This window comes from Argiope bruennichi, chromosome 8 (assembly GCF_947563725.1).
Source record: "Argiope bruennichi chromosome 8, qqArgBrue1.1, whole genome shotgun sequence".
NCBI classification, from domain to species: Eukaryota; Metazoa; Arthropoda; class Arachnida; order Araneae; family Araneidae; genus Argiope; species Argiope bruennichi.
The window spans coordinates 40,663,572-40,681,622 of record NC_079158.1 but is presented as its reverse complement, the minus strand read 5'-3'; the positions used below and the strand labels follow the sequence as shown (position 1 = coordinate 40,681,622).

Here is an 18,051-nt window from a genome sequence, read left to right as displayed (position 1 = left end):
CAACAATCATTATGGTTTTTAAAGATTGAAAAATCATTATTATAAAATTCTTATAAATAGAAATGATGAGTCATAATGCATAAACGAGACATTAAAAATAAGCATCAAATAACTAAAATAATAATTTGCTGCGTTTATTAAAATGAAAATGGTAAATAATTTTATATTTAAGATATTAAACAATAATCACTATGGTTTTTAAAGATTGAATAATCATTATTATGAAATTCTTATTAATAGAAATGATGAGTCAGATCTTAAATTTTCAGCATTTTAATATCTATATGATCCCAGGTAATCATCACCGCAACGCGAGTAAATGGCTTTTCCACACACCTTGTTTTCAGAGCCTTGCTAAAGACCATAAAAAAAAATCTTCAATCTGCTGGGAGTTAAACCCTCATTTGCAAACCTTAAATTCATTAAAATGCGACTTCTTTTTTCAACACATCGTTTTAAAAGACTGTTCAGCATTTTAATCATAATAGCAATCACGAAGTAGCAGACGAAAAAAATAAATAAATAGTTAAAAAGTTACTCTGAAACAATGAAAATAAAAATCTGATGACACGAGCTCGGGAAAGTGAGTAAAAAATTAAATATCAAATCTTGCTTGAAGGTCCTGTATAAGTTTTTTTTTCTCTTCACTTTTCATCCTTTGAATGCTCTGATTTAGTTTAAACTTTAAGAAATGTTTGAACGTTAGTTAAAATTAATTTTGATGTACTTTATGTTAATTGTTTTGCCGCTAGAGACTAGAGGAGGATTTCAACGCCATTTATGAATTAAGGAAAATTCTCATTCTTTAAAATGGAAAAAAAGTACAGAAACTAATTTTCTTTCTTCGTTTATTCGTTTTTCTAATTAATGTAATTATATTTTTCTCTTGAACAGAATGGGAAATTTTGATAAAACTTTTAAAAAATAGATGGTACAAATTAAAATACCATTTCCCCTAAAGGTTTAACCATTAACTTCCAGAACCGAATTTTTAGCAATTAATGAATTCTACTTTTACAGTATTCTAATTGAATGGGCAAATTTCATATTCTTTGAATCTCAAATGCATTTTCAGATATTCTTCAGTAAACTAAACGAAGAATTTTTAATTAAAAGCATTGATTTTTTGCATAATTAACAGAATCATATAATTTGAATGTATTTTCTACCGTCTTCGATAAAACCCAATTTTTGACCTTTTTTAGCACATATTCAGAAAATGATTTTTCCATTTTAATCCATTAACATTAAATCATATCTCTTGTTTAAAATTATTTAACAAAATTTTTAGTAATTAAAAATAGTTCTTAGATCGTAAAAGCAATACGAACTTCCTGTTCTCCTAATTTATTCTAAATTTACTTAAATGCACGGTTTTGCTGTATCAGAAGTTTATACTGATACTCTATTGCGCCTGATACAATCAGCAATCATTTTTGTTCCTATCCTTACATAATACATATTGATAGATATTAGCTTTAACGACCGTTTTCACTATCCAAATTTCATGTTACCTAAGACTTTGATTATTAATTTGAATGTTGCTCTTCATATATTTTTAAAATATTTTTTTAAAAAGAAAGAGTTTTATAAAACTTAAAAAGTTGATTACAAGAGCCTGATTTTCATTTTGTTTCTAAGTATTTGATCATATCTTTAAAAATTAAATTTATATATATATATAAATATAAATATTTCCTTTCTTTTTTTTTTCTTTTTAAGTCCATTTCTTGTATATATATATATGTATGTATAAGTTTGCCCCTAAAGCAAGCTAGCATTGGCGTTGCATTCTCCGGTTTTAATGTATTTTTATTATATAAAAAATTAATCAAACAGATCCTCACTGCCTTAAATCAATCGCATCACTAACATGATAACAAATAATGATTTCTAAAACCATGTTTTTCTGGATTTATGTGATAACTCTTCTACAAAATTCAAGATGTGCATCATTTTGATACTTTTTTATGTTAGTGGTTTAGCCTTAATAAAGTTCTTAGAAGTCATACAGTAATATCTTAGAATAATAAGCATTTTATTTTATTACTAACCGTCTTTCATGGCCGGCTTGATGGCAAGAATATTGATTAATTAATCTAAATTAAATCTCTTATGAATAATTGAAAATTCATGATTCCCACAACGGAAAAATAATATGCCCCGTTAAGTTAAGTTGTATTATACAAAAATGCCTTTAAAATATTAAGTGTCCAGTAATCTGTTTCAGATTGCAAGTGTTCTTCCGCAATATTGCGATTTCACTTTTTGATTCCGCTGAAAATTGCTCAAATGATTAGCCGAATCTTTTATCTTTATCTTTTAGAAATACAATGTAACATGATAAACATTTAATGAAACGGTCCAAATTTCATTGGGGCAATGATATCGATTTTTGAAAAGTAATCAAAAAATTTTTATAACTACACAGCAATTGAATGGACATTATTAAAAAGAAAATTGTTGTAAAAAATTTCACAAGAAAGCAAAATTCTACGGCGATCAATCAATTAAAGCCATAGAATTTTATATAAATTGTTCAAAAATGAGCAGCTTTTCAGGTTTATTCTATAAGTATACATAAACATAATTAGTATTTAATTATTTACGCGCATTTTTGACAAAGTTTAGTTTGCTTTTCAATACTCACCTACGAACGCCTATCACTGACACCCACGACACGCATTCATGCTTCCTTTTATAAGTATCGATGCATTTTGATCTAAAAATACTAAAATAAATTCTTACATTTAGTTCATTATTATACTTTTAGATGCTTTTAGAAGATCAAGTGTTAAATGTTGATCAAATGTCTTTATAAATCAATCGATACAACATTGCTATTAGATTTTGATTGTTCTCCTCAGAAGTATTAATACTTTTATATCAAAAGTAGTTTAATGTGAATACCTAGTTACAAACATTGAGTTTCACATATTCAAATAACTAAACACATTCATTATCATTCATATCTTTTCTTCTGTTAATACGTATTAAGTCTAATTAAACACTCTTGTTACAAATTATAAGTTTGTTGCTTTGAATAGTGGATTGTAACTGATCTTAGTACTCATGTTGTTATTCGCGGCGGCCGGTCATTCAGACACATCGTGAGACTAATCAGCAGAACGGGTGGCCTCCTTTGAATTCTGATCTGGAACAAACTAGTAATAATGCTTCAGTAATTCTACACTGTTTGGAGGGTACTGCTATCATATAGTTGGTAGCAATATCTCCTTGAATTTATATAATAATTAATTTTATACTAAAAATTTATTAATTCATTACTCGTTTAAAAGCTTTACATAGAATTTTTTAAATATTTTCCACGTCGACCTACCTTGAAGAAAGGCTGTAAAACCGGCTTGAAATAATAGATATAATTAAAGTTTTAAAATTATTCGCAATCTTATTCACATAAAATAAAAATAAAAAAACGTGACTGTGAAAATGAGTTTGCAATATTGATTTTTTTTTCGATAGACGTATAAAATATTAAAATTGTTTTTTTAAATAATTAAAGTTAAACTTCACTTTTACTTTTGAATTGTCCAGGATTTTGGCTGGTAAACACTCCTCATGGTCTAATTCATGTGGCTTCCAACATTAAGTTGAAATATCATATAAGAATCACGCGACTAAAACAAATGCCTGTTCAGCTATAGTTAAGAAAAATTTTGTTTTGAAACGACGTAGGATCTATAAGGATCCCACTGCTTCTTTTGCACTTTTATAGAAGTATGCAATGAGAAAGCAGTGTCAAGAAATAGCGTTCTCGACACGAAACTGACGAATATATAAGTTTCGAATCTCCCTAAATCTGAAAAACATATTTCTTTGGAATTATGTTTATCTCTGTCTGTATGTCATTCTGTATGCGAAAATGAAAACTCAAAAACACTTTGAGCTAAACAAATTTGGTATGTGATCTTTACACCAAATCTGTAAATTTCTATCAATTTTTTAAAGAAATCCTTTCACAAGAAAACTGTGAGTTCGAGAATAATTGAACATAATAACTATAAAATGTAAAGAACTCGATATGTACATTTTAATATATAAATATAACAAATGTATTGTAAATACGTATCGAATCTTCAACCAAATCGTTCAAACATTTGATGTCTGTTGGTATGTAACGGCAACTCAGATATAGAATAAAGACTCAGATAAATGAAATTTAGTATTCAGTTTTAATATTTAAAGCGTAGATTCATATCACATTTTGGACGAAATCTATAGAAGGGCTTCCCGTCTGTCGGTTTCTGCTTTCGCATACTTACAAAGACGATTATTTTAGCATGTAAAGCCTAGTTCAATGTAAAATTTTGCATCAAATCTTTCAAAAGTTTGAGTCTGAGTACATTCTTATGCATGTAAAATTTTTATGCTGCCATCACATAGCGATAATTCAAAAGACCAATAAATGAAATTTAGTATGTGACGTTTCTACGCAACTTGTAATTTTATGCAAAATTTTAGCTGCATTCGATCGAAAAAGTGTCCATAATGTATATTTTTGTTTCTTCACTATACTATATAGCATAGAATGCCGATGTTCTTGACTCTAAAAATAAAAATCTGAGCAACTCGCGGCATTCGCAAATTTACCCAATGTCCAGAATTTTAAGCATGTAGGATTTATACCTTTATTAGGAAGTATGCGATGAAGTTGCGGGGTGTCCGCTCTATAAGACTTTTATTTCTGCCTTGTTATGTTGAAACCGTCTGAACCTATTCGTGTATTTAATAAAGAACTTTAAAATGCGTCTGAAAATTTCTTATGCTTGATTATGAAGGTGAAGAGTAAAGTTATAATTATTAGTTCTCTTTTCACTCCTTTGCTAGAAATTTACATCATATTCCATTACTGAAAATTAGTTCTTATATATAGTTGAAAACAATCCATATAAATCATAGATCTTGATTGATTGATTGATTTACTACATTGAATTTCAGTTTGAAAGATATAACATGACCGTTTAAAATTCATCAGGCATCCAGAATTTCTAAATATTCCATGGAGTTTATCTAGAACCTATGTTAGTATTAACAATGTCACCTCGAATTCGAAAATAAAGCGTGAAAATATTTGTCTAGAATTAATTTATTTGGTTTACTCTGAATTTGAAATTGTTTCAGATATTACTTAGGAAACAACCATCTTCTATTCTTTTGAAATATCCTTTTCACAAGCCACAATAAAAAATGCCAACATTTAAAAATCAAAGATCGAAATATCGAAGAAAATGACTACTAGCAATTATATGCGAAGTTTCGCCTTAGAATATATTCTAGATTTGTATAGAGCAGTCAACGTGAACTGTGTGACTCATATCAAGTTTATACTAATTCGCTAGATGTTTTGAATAAGTAATTTTTAATGGCCGACAGAACCATTTTCTTTCCATTTTTCAGTTCACAAATAGATGAATCATATTGATATTGTTCAGAAAAAAAAGTACATTCTTTTTGTCTACTGTAATGAAATCTATTAGACTCAGTAAAGGACAGCAGCAATGCTTTGTTTTAAAAGAAAACAAGAATCAAAGCTTACAAAATAACGCCCAAGTACACACACGAACAGTACTTGTGTTAAACAGAATTGCACAATCAGCAAATCATTATTAAATAAACGGAACAATACAAAGGGCTCAGAGAGGACGACTCGCTATAGATTAAAACTCCAAAAAGGAACTTCGCTCAATTCTTCTTCTTTCGAATCGACTGATTACTAGTTCTTCTAGCACCTCTGCTTTTATAGCTCCCTTGACATAAATATTTTGTTTAATTTTTCTTGTTTTATGTTTATAAAAATGGAATTCAATACTATAATTATTTCTCTCTTCTTGGTGTCTTAGGGTTTCTAAATTATGTACACATACATTCTCGATGGCGATATATGATTTTCTAAAGAATAAGGGCGTAATACCAGTTAAAATTTGAATTTTTTTACCAGTGCCACCACCTACAGTGAAATTGTAGAATGATAAATTGATTTCAAGATTATTATATAAAATTTAATTATAAATTTCTGTTTAAAATGTCGATAATAATTTTAAAACATCTCTACTTAATAAAATTGTTTTTAAACTGCTATAATTCAAAACTGTCTTTATTACATTTATTGTTACTTTAAAAGTTATTTAATGTAAAACACAAAATTTATTCAAATTAGAAAGGTATAAAATAACTGTTGTTAAAAAAAATTGATAAAGAATTTGGAATGTTTCCAAATTTGTCTACAAATGGTAATTTCGATCATCTGCATCGATCAGATTATTTAATATTAATAAAAAAGAATAATTTAAAAAGCTAATTAGAATGTTGAAAACACAAATGTAAATTTTCAGGGGAATATCGTGTTCCATGTCTACTAGTAATACAGACAAAAGGCATAAAAATTCAAAGAAAGATAATTATGGAAATTAAAATAAGAAAAATGTATTCATTTGATTTATATTGATAAATATAAAAATATTATGATACTACACTATTACAATACTAACCATTTCAAATTCAATTTAATAATTTAATTAACATCTAAAATATTAAATCTTAAAATTTTCATTATTAGAAAGCTTTTATACAAAAAGTGGGTCTTAAATTTAATGTGATTAGCATTTAATGTGTTAAATCGGCATTTCTTTTAAAGTTTACAATAAATATTTTTTGTATAGCTTTATTTTCATGGATTATCTCTAGAAGTCGTCAACTTTTTGTTTACGAAAAGAAATTGAGGGTGAAAATAATTAAAATAGGTCCGCGAATTCATTCTTTTCTTCGCTTTTATTAAAGTATGATGCTTAACCATCTGTTGCTTAGGAATGAATATTATTACTTGAAGAACATTAAACTCTACGAAACGGCAGAGAAAGAAACCACAATAATCAAGTACGATGAAGAGAGATTTTGAAGTGATCTCAAAATGGTTCCAATTTAACATTAATCAGCTTTAACGAGGAAGAGAAAAAAAAGCACTTATCAATGAGTATCATTTTTTCACATCGTCGCACGAATAAAACTTATCCTTCTCCCCCAATCCCATTCACAGAAGAAGCCAAACTTCATTTTTATTGGTCCGCAAAATCTTGGGAGGGTGTAATGGTGGCGCCCCCCTCGCAAACAAGAGAGAGATCTCCGATAGCTCCCTCTCCAGTCTTCGGACGATATCCGAACCGAAAACTCCTCTTTCCTGATCGTCTGCTCATCCCCTGAGGGGACGTCGTCCAGCCGAACATGTGTCGACCATCCCATAAGAAGGCGCACATGCGTCTGTCACCTCGTCAGCCTGACGAAGAAAAATCGAAGGTAGGACAAGAATTTTATCGTCATACGGTGTCATATCGAGTGTGATTAATTTTACCGTGATAAATTGCGAAATCGTAACATTAGACGAGCCGTGTCGAAAATAAAATGCGCCTGAAAAATGAATAGAAAAAACCTGATGTGTACTTGCTTTTCGTAACACTTAACGACAAAAGATAATATATAATGTTTTTCTTTCGCATTTTTTTACAGAACATTTCTAGTTATTGTTCTTTTTTTTTTTTTTACCTTGATTTTGATAAATGGCCAAAGTGATATTTGGTATTGTAAAAGTAGATTTTTAAAAAATAGAATGGAGGTATCAAGTTTATAAAAAGAATTTAATGCATTAAAAAGTAAAGATTATTTTCTTCTTCATTTCAGTCAATGTTAGATACCATTTTTTTTTTTTTTTTTTTTTTTTTTTTTTAGTATCATTCGGGGTAGGTAAGAAATTCTGCGCTCAGATCTAATGAAGATCAGAAGTTGTAACACGGATTAACTGTCTAAAAAAATGTATGCTTTTACACCAATTAATATTTTAACCTAATTCGAAAATCCATGATATCGACCAAAGGAAGAAAAACGGCAAAAATTGTGATTATAATTATCTTTAATTTAGTAATTTCTTGGGAAAAAATTTTCATTTTCCAAGAAACTATATTATAAATTCCTACTTTTCTTTTCATTAATATAAAAGGTAATATTATATGTATAAAAATTTTTTGAAAACTAGAAATTATGCTGGTAATTAGAATATTTTATATGCGGAAACATAAAATGAAATCACATTGCTGTAAAAACTACCAGGGAATATAAAATAGATTATTCAAACATTTAAATTAATAATGGCGAAATGATGTAATGAAATTGGCTTTAATTGAACAAACATCTCCTTAATCTGAATAATTATTATCAACTCATGCATAAGAGATATAATTTAAATTTAATACAATCAACATCATCAGCAATCAATTAAATCAACTGGTTGCCAATTTTCTAATGAAATTTGATTAATTCTAATATCGGTCAGAATTATAAATATCTCGAAATCCAAACAATTTCATTTCCCAAATTTCTTTTATTGTAAACTAGAAATGTCAGTCAAACAGAGTTGCTCATATTCGAAGATAATTCAAATTTTTATACTTTAATTAAAATGCAGTGTTTATATTTTAAAAATGCACTAATTTTTATTTGCCATGTTTTTAAGTGTAACGTATTATTATTATAAATTATATTTTTTTACTAAATCTTCAAAATCAGCTGACTTAAAAGCATTATATATAAACTATTCACTATCTACAAAGTTAAAAAATTATCTGCATAGTTAAAAAAAACTGTCATGTTATTAACAAATTGTATTAAATTTGTTACTAAAGATGTTCTGGAATGTTTTTTTAAGGAAAATTATTTTTATGATCAAGGAGTGTCAGAGAAAAAATGTTGTTTTGGTTGTGAAAAAGTGTCAGAATTATGCAAAAAGTTTTTCCCGCTAAAGGAAATGAGTAGTCGTATTTCATTTACTACTTTTTTTAAATTGCTAAAAAACAGTAACTTGTAGCAACATTTCTAAGAAAAGGTCACAAAAATAGGATTCTTGTATAATTTCAATGAATAATGTAAATTTGTGAAAGTATTTAACAGAATAAACGACTTAGTTTTCAAATAAATAAGTAAATTACTAAAAGCTTATATTTTTATATGATGGGAAACTTTTCAAAGAGCTATAAAACTTGACATATTTTGCTCCTTCTTCAGACGTATGTTCGCAGCCAAAACTGCCCTTCCAAAGAATATATTTTTAGTTTTTCTCCATTTGGTTGTTGCTTATATAAGAAAAGATAGACACAGGAAGCAATAATTTTAGTTTCTTCCAACTTTTCTCATTATATTTTTATAACAAATAAGTTATAGTCAGTTATAATTTCAGCAAATATTTTCAAATACCGTATACACTTTAATACATCTACAACATTGGAAGATACTGAAAAATTTTCTAAATACATTTTATTACATTTCTTGAAAACATTTTTAATCACGAATTTACATAGTTTGCATAGGAATTATTCTAAATGAAAATGAGCAATAAGAAAAAACTCTGAATAGAAATCCTAGGTAAACGTTATTGGTATTTTTACATATCTTTTCTATTGTCAAAAATGAATTGATATGATATAAAAAAAAACTAACTGAAAGAAAAAATGTTTTCAAAAACGAGATGTGTGACAAAAAACCTATTAATGCCCAATTGACCAAATAAGATGGAAAATTCCAAAGCATAATCAGTTTATATGACTTTTTAAAGTAAAGGTTCAAAACGCTGACAGTCCCTGAGCACTATTTAAATTTACTAAGAACTAACAACAACATATGAAAACAACTATTATCGTCCTAGAGCGTTTTATTCTAGTTTCTGTACTTTTTCCCTCTCCAATGAAATATTTAAAAGACATGGTTAAGTGCATGCAGTTTTTCGGTTTGAAAATTAAAAGATCGCCAATTTAAGATAAACTACTTTCCGTATAATGCGCCAAATATTAAATATGTAAAAGACTAAAAGTCTCGTTGATGAATAGTTGAAATTTAAAAGAAGCATTCAAGAATCTTTCTAGATATATGACCACATTCCAAAATTTGAAATATCATCCCAAAAGAGTTCTATATAGCTTCAAAATAAAATGTTAATATATCTAAACTAAACCACTAAAATGCTGAAAGGTATTCTGCTAATAACAACAGTCCAGCATAGCGTTAAATTACAGTCCGCTGCCTAAGATTATAAATATATTAAGGAATTTAACTAAGAGCGAAGATATATTTTGGAAGAGTTCATCCTTCGCTAACTTTATTTGTTCTAATTGAAACATATATCGTCTTCGAAAAGCCTTTTAGTGCTGAATTCGCTTCGGTCAGCAAAATTATAATATTGCCGGTTAATGATTTCAGCTTACAGTTATAATCTCGTCATCGAGATCCGACTTAATTTCCCCCTGTTTTAAATATGTTAAAGGAGAAAATTCTCTTATGATGAGCTTACGTTTTAACTTCAAAATTTTGCTATGTATTAGTATCAAAACAGCTTTGTTTTATGCTAAAAGAGTGCTATTTAGGACTGTATTTTCCTTCAATTACGATTAAATATGCCTTTAAAAAATATCGTTGTATCTTAAATATATAATATCACAAAATAAAATGGAAAAAAACAAGATATCCTGCTTTTAATTTTCGGTCTTAGCAAGTTTAAGTAGCGATGAGGTGATGAAAACTCGCCGTAAACCAGCGTGGCATTTTTCACACTAAAACCGCCCACGAAAGTCATAATATCGAACTCATCTAGGGAATTGTATTACACGCCAGACATGTTGGATAAATATTCTAAGAAAAAGAGTTTTTATTCAACTGTTCTAAGAAACTGTTGCCCTCCGATCGTCATCAATTCTTAGCGAACCTTCTTTCTTAAATATTTGATTTCATGACGACTTATTTGACTAATGTTTTTTTTTTTTTTGAACGCTGAACAAATGACTTTTGCAGAGAATCCTTTTTGATTAAATGTAGAAATACTACCTAATAAAACATTTTTATCGCGTATTAAACGAATATCAATTCGTCTTGCTAATGGAAAACAAATTAAACGAGCAGCTATATGGATACCAACAACGCCGATCGTGTTTTAAAATTGCAATTCTTAAATCCCAATACCAAAGCTTCCGTCAACTCAAAGCAGATTCCATTTTGGTACAAACTTAATCCCACAGAGGTCGATTTTAGTTTAGTTTGATTAATGTATCTTTTTGCAGCTATTATAATAACCAATTTGGGACAGAACATAACTATATACATATTGCAGAATAACACGAGCTGGCAACCGATTTTCTCACCGCAGCAGTGATATTTGATTTTGCCCGGTTTCGATGACGACCGATAATGAGCTATGTATAGTTGATGTAACGTTATCATAAAAGCATTATTTAAATTAAGAAATAATTTTAAGTTTACAAATGACTAAATTATTTTTAATTTATGAATATGAAGTCAAAATAAATAAAATTTATATTTAAAGAAAATTCCAGAAACCTGAAGTAAAGACAAATGGAAGACTGAAAACATATGCGAAAAATAGAATGGTATAATTTCTTAAATGTGAATCTGATGTAAATAGAACTTAATCAGTATCGAACACTGATAAAATATGGAAGAGAATGACGGTACAGATGTTATCCTCGTCATAAGACCACGGCTCAGAAGTTCGTAGTTCATCACTGATCATCTGACATGGGAATCTAATGTTATCATCAACTTATATTCTTACATAATGTCATTAGATTGGGGGGGGGTATCTTAGTCGATTAAATTGTTGAAAATACGAGAATATATCTGAAACATTATACAAAGAGACTATATACCAAAAATCAACATAAAAAGGATTTTAGTCAACTAGGCTCAGACATATTAGAGTCACCTCATGAATTTAATTAACATCGTATAGATATTTTGCATAACAAGACATAATACTTTATGGTGGAAAATATTTTATGGTCAGATCCAGCCAATTCTATATATTAAGATAGTGTCACGGAAAATTAGTTCAAAAACGTAGTAATCAAACAAGTTAGTCGCGAAAATTTTTTTGCTTGATAATCTGGTAATTTCTGATTATCTGAATGTATATGGTTTATGTACTTATACCATCATCGGATAATATTCATTTCAACTTGATAACTGAAATTCGGTTTCATTTATCGGCAAAATCTTATGACTAGTAGGCAAATAAAAAGTACATTCCCAATAGGCCTCATTATATTCTAATCTCATCAAAAATCTATCATTTATGTACATAAAGATTTCAAAGGACATTAAATTAGACAATGATGATTAGGATGTCGTTCATATTAGCAGGGATTAAAATCAAGACCTATTTGCTAATATAGTTCGGGTTTTACATTAAAGCGGTACATTAATATAATTAAACTAGGCTACTAGTTAGTACTTGGTAGATATGTAGTACATACATTTTTGAAACAAAATTTAATCAATTTAACAATGATGACTTATGATGACTGTATCGTGTCGCTGTAAAATTTCCGAATTGCTAAATAAATACTTCGTGTTTTTTTATTTGATTTAATAGTACGGTTTATATTTTTTTTAAATCTGTCTTAGTCAAATAAAGTTCAATGAAACTCTTAAAATTTATTAGGAAACGAAACTATCTTTGAAAACAACTTTAACGGCGTCAATCCTTGTCATGTTAACATTCCTTTACGGATGTTATTTTTCCTGTTCTCTCCTAGTACGAGGGCATCAAAAACACGCAACCGGAATCCTAAATAAATCCATAAAAGGAGGCATTCCATTTTCATTCTCCACTGAACAGCTGAATATATTTTAGCAAAATGTCTTTCCTATTTTGTTGCTTTAGCGGACGCATCAACTGCAGATTTACGGATTTCAAAGGAAATATTTTCTCGAAGCTGTTTATGGGGAGAGACAAATTTACCGTTTTGAAATAAGCGAAGTTTCAGATTCTGAAACTTTCTGGTAAAATTTGGCTCAGCAAGGATTTAGTTTTGTGTTTTTGTCATATCATTAGTTAAACAATGTAACAAATTTATTAAATTAAATTTATTTCTGATAACTGTACCGATTTATTTTCTTCTTGAAAATTTCAAATGCTTTGATATCAAAAGAATTTGAAAATATTATCTTAGATATTTGTGTAAAAATTATTACAAATAATTAAATTGAATGTCATTAAACTAAAAATTTCAAAAGTTGTTTTAAAGTTTCAGTTCCAAGGTAATTTAAAGTAATGTTAGAAAACTGTAATATTAATTATCTGCATAGTTAGTCTCAAAGTAAGGAAGAGAATTTTACAGATATTTTAACGGATGCCAGTTGACTCCAGGTCATTGTGCAAAACTTGGTGATCATTTCTAATCATTGGCGACTAATTTAGCAAATGAATGGCTGAACGAAAAATGAAGGTTCTAGAAAATATAAGAATTATGGCGATATCTCTCTTATGAGTTGAGTTTCGAATGTCCTAATTTTTTCGATGCTTTGAAGAAAAAACTATATAAAGCAAAAAGTGAATTTTCTCTTAGAAAAGCGAGGGATATTTACATATAGTAACAATATGAGAGATATTGTGCTGCTTGTGCGTGTGTTTTTGATTTCTGCAAGTGTTTTTTTACCAGACTGTGTGCATATTTCTGCTGTGTTTTGCCATTTGAGTTTCATGTTTTTTGGAGAAATCCAAGGATAACGGATAACTTCGTAACTTCACTAAGAGAATTGTAGCTATAAATTAAATTTTAAGATACTACTTGTTTATTTTTAAGGCTCCTGGGTTTACGTGGCGATTCCCAGATTATGCGAAGAATCATAAACGCCGAGATACCAATCATAAATTGGCAACGCTGAAATTCATCTATCAGTTAATCCTTATATCTGCATATGTTAATCCTTAGTTAACTCAACAGTTAACAGTCCTTACAGTTAATCCTTAGTTAACTCAACAGTTAACAGTCCTTACAGTTAATCCTTAGTTAACTCAACAGTTAACAGTCCTTACAGTTAATCCTTAGTTAACTCAACAGTTAACAGTCCTTACAGTTAATCCTTAGTTAACTCAACAGTTAACAGTCCTTACAGTTAATCCTTATGTAACTCAACAGTTAACAGTCCTTACAGTTAATCCTTATGTAACTCAACAGTTAACAGTCCTTACAGTTAATCCTTATGTAACTCAAAAATATAATGGCTTTGATAAATTAAATTTCGTTTGCGGTCTAGTGACCGAAATGGTTGGTTTGCGTTAACCAACTGGTCGGAAGAAAGATTTTCAAAATTCATGCTCAGATATTTTTTTTATTAAACAACGAAATATACAATATACAATATGATATATCATGTCTACACGTGGAAAACACTTCCGTTTGGGAAGAACATTTCCATTTACTGACGATATTGGTACCTTTGAGGACTCGCAGTATGTTCAGGAGATGCAAAAGCTTTTATAAACATTCGTAAAGGCACTGTTTTATTGTTTAAGTATACTGGAAAGTCCAGAAGAAAATTATCCGCCTAATTGATGATACATCCTTTTACCCTAAAAAAATTCAAAAGATACAATTAGTATGTAATAAACTCAAATATTAAATCTGCTGAACATCAAAGCATAATAACATATTCAAAAACTTAGAATATATATATAAAAGGAAATTACAAAAATTTCATTTATTACGAAAAATAGTAATTTTTCATTTTCTTAGTTTTGAGTTAACTTGCTTATTACTTTCTCGTACGCGTAGTATAAAGAAAGTATAGTAATCATTAAAACATTCAAATTCTAGATTTTGACGGATCTCCACGCTAATTTCTAGCTGAGTTCGAAAAATCTGTGTCTTTGTCTGTGTCAAAGATAACTCAAAAATGCTTTTATCTAAACGCATGAAATCTGGGATACGGTCTATATACCAAACTTGTACATTTCAATCAATGTAAATCAAGTCAGAGGAAGTCTGTCTGTCCAACTGTCCGTATATAATTCAACACCATTACTACAAAACGAAGAGAGATAGATCGATGAAATTCGATACACATAATTGAGATCTATATTGTAGATACCTGTAAAATTTTGAGCGAAATCGAAGAAAGGATTGGCCGTCTGTCTTTCTGTACCTTCAGAAAGTTATAAACGAACATAAAACACAATGACTTAAATATATTAAATTTGGCATGAGTTTTCTGACTACAATTGTGATTTTGTGTCAAATTTTGGTTTCAATCGGTTGGGGAAAATGTGCCTAAAACACAAATTTGATTTTCAGTTACTTTTAACGGCATGCCGGGGATTAATCGCCAAATAACTCGCCAAGGATGGCATGATCGACTCGGAAAATGCTATATTCACGCCAAAAGTTAATATTTTGGTCATTATTGTATGGCAATGCTATGCAAGGCATTCACTGGAATAACACCTTTATTAGAAAGCATGCGAGAACGTTTTTTGGATACAACTCCCGCTGGTTTTACTATATTGATAGTTTGTTGTGAGTTTCTGGCCTTGAGGTTAACGACTTCGGTATTAGAGGGTCGAAACTCGAGATATGATTCAATGGAAAATGCAACATATCAAAGAGGATGTAGAAGATTATGTATAGACTTTCCAACCCGGATGTCGCTTCCATTATTCACCCATGACTCGTCATTACGAAGTCCATCTCAAAATAGTCCTTATGGAATCAGAATGGAGAGATAATCTAACTGAAATAAGCTAAAACAGATTTTAAACCTTTAAAGGGTCATTTTTTTCTAGTCATATTATATTAAAATATTTTTAGATTTGAAATTAGAATAAGAAAAGGGATTCATTTAGCTTATTAGATAAATTCAATTTGATTCATTAATTAATTTGGTTCATTAATAATTAAGTAACAAATCAAGACACATCATTTTGTGTGAGATAAAGAACTGAAACATCTAAGTTTCTGTCCTTCTAAAAAAAATTGTCAGAACTTATGCCAACCTACATAATTTCATGCAAATATTGATAAATTTGGTGGGAAGTATGAAGTAATAATATTTAAAACATTTTCTAGTTAGATGCCATTTAATAGAAATCCTTAATTTCTTTAACTAATACAAAACAGCCAGAACTCAAATATAACTTATACAATTTATTAGCTTCAAACTAATACTGTATAAATTGTATTTTTAAGAACCATTTCCAATTACATGTTTCGAAACTTTTAATTTTCTCTTTTTAAATTTGTTATCAATTTAATAAGACATATAAAAGTATTCAAAAATAAAACTAGAAATTATAATTAAATATCTGAATAAACTTCTTAAACATAATAAATATAGCTATTCATATAATGTAAAGAGCAGAAACGTTTCGAAACTTTTAATTTGTATTTATATCCTCTTAGAATTAATCATATACTTATTAAGGCATGCATTCAATCGCAAGATTAGAATTATGCGTTATAATTAACTATTTATAAATACTACTTAAACTTAACAAATAGAAAAATTTATATAAATACAAAACACAAGAATTTTCTAAATTTTTAATTGCAACCGTAATACAAGAATGAATTAGACATTCTTAAAGTCTTCGCAACTTTCTATTAAAAGTCCTATACAGCATGAGCATAGACTGTAAATTAAGAGTTTTTTATTGCATGGACTTCTTAAATAAATGCCCCTTCTACTTTTAATTAACCCTGGGAATGCTAATTTACATTTAGCCGTAATTAAAGATTCTTTCGAAAATGACTCGGCAATTTCTCTCGGTAAGTGAATGTCAAGAATATGGGGTTGGGGATATCTTGAGATACGAAAATGTTTTGCTATTCAGAGAGTAAGTATCTGCAGATGTTGCGAAGAGACGCTCGGCTGAAATATCAATTAGAAATTATTGGCTAAAACTCTGAAAAGGGTGACAGAAACCGTTTAATTATGAAACCGTATTATCTATACGTATATTGAAACTAAATTATGTATATAAAATGAGTTGAAGGTTGAAAGTTTAATGGTTTAATAAATATAAAATATAGACTCTTGTGTAGAGGAACCTTATGGAAATAAAGTTAAATTGAATGTTTAAATACATTAAATACATACATCAAAGCATATTAATACTGTCATTAAAATAAAAATTTATCTGTCTTCTTTGCTAATAATAATTTTTCCTCCGTTTTATTAATCGTGCTAATAAATTCACAATAATATGTAAAATGTGTGATACAGGGTGATTCAAATTAAATTATCCCTGTTTGAGACGCCCTGGCGGGAGAACCAATCGATGTAACGCCTTCATATTCGGAGGATATACATTTCAGATACATACATTTGGTGTAATAAAAAATTTGTTGAAAAAAGGTTGCTATGTGGCGCTGCAATCGGTTTAAGGTAAAGAATGTGAAATATGACACCAACAATGATGATGTCGTGTCCACGTTACCACAGAAAGGGAGTGCATTAGCTTCTGAGGGTAAAGACACCTGAACACCCGAGGGCAGAAGTCTGATTTCTAGTTCATATGAAGATGAAACACATTTGCCTGCACAACCCTTTTTTACAGCGGGTCACATTCATACACCTCACAGATAAAACACAGATGAAGAACAACCATTCCCGAACCGGGACTCGAACCCAGGACGCCCAGATCACGGGGAAGACGCGCTATCCCTAAACCAGGACACCGGCGACACCAACAATAAAGGACAGAAAACGAGGTAAAAATGTCATAAATTTTACTATACAACACAAACTTTTTGTTATGGAGGGAAAAGATTAAATTTCAATTAATTTTAAGTTAATTAAAGTTAATCAACCGTTATTAATCAATTTAATTTGATCAATTAAATAAAATTTTAATTACAGATTTTAATGAGTTAAGCGAAAGCTTAGGAGGTTTCAACATGTCAAATTTATAGCATTAAACACAAAGATTTTTTTTTCATACCGATAATATGACAACTCAAATACATCATCTTAAAAAGATTACCTTCAGGATACAATTCTACAATGTTTTTATGTCAATTTAGCAATGAAAGAGACATACGAGATACTGGCACTAAAACTTGGTTAGATGTTTAGTTTAATTAGCTTTGAGATGTAGTTTTAATTGGAAGTGAATTGTCATTTTTCAGTCTTAGACTGTGCGATGAGTTGCCTGGATCTACATTTTACACTTAGAAACAAACCGTTCAAGTAGCCCGAGCC

The 18,051-nt window shown here is 29.2% G+C and overlaps 1 protein-coding gene across 1 annotated transcript in view; it reads left to right on the top strand.

The window, feature by feature from the left end:
• The first annotated feature begins 7,170 nt into the window (after window positions 1-7,170).
• LOC129980889 (protein O-mannosyl-transferase Tmtc3-like) overlaps window positions 7,171-18,051 on the top strand; it is a 271,909-nt gene continuing 261,028 nt past the window's right edge. The window contains exon 1 of the mRNA XM_056091343.1: window positions 7,171-7,311. Coding sequence (XP_055947318.1) covers window positions 7,240-7,311 — 72 coding nt within the window. The 5' untranslated portion in view covers window positions 7,171-7,239. The remainder of the gene's footprint in view (window positions 7,312-18,051) is intronic.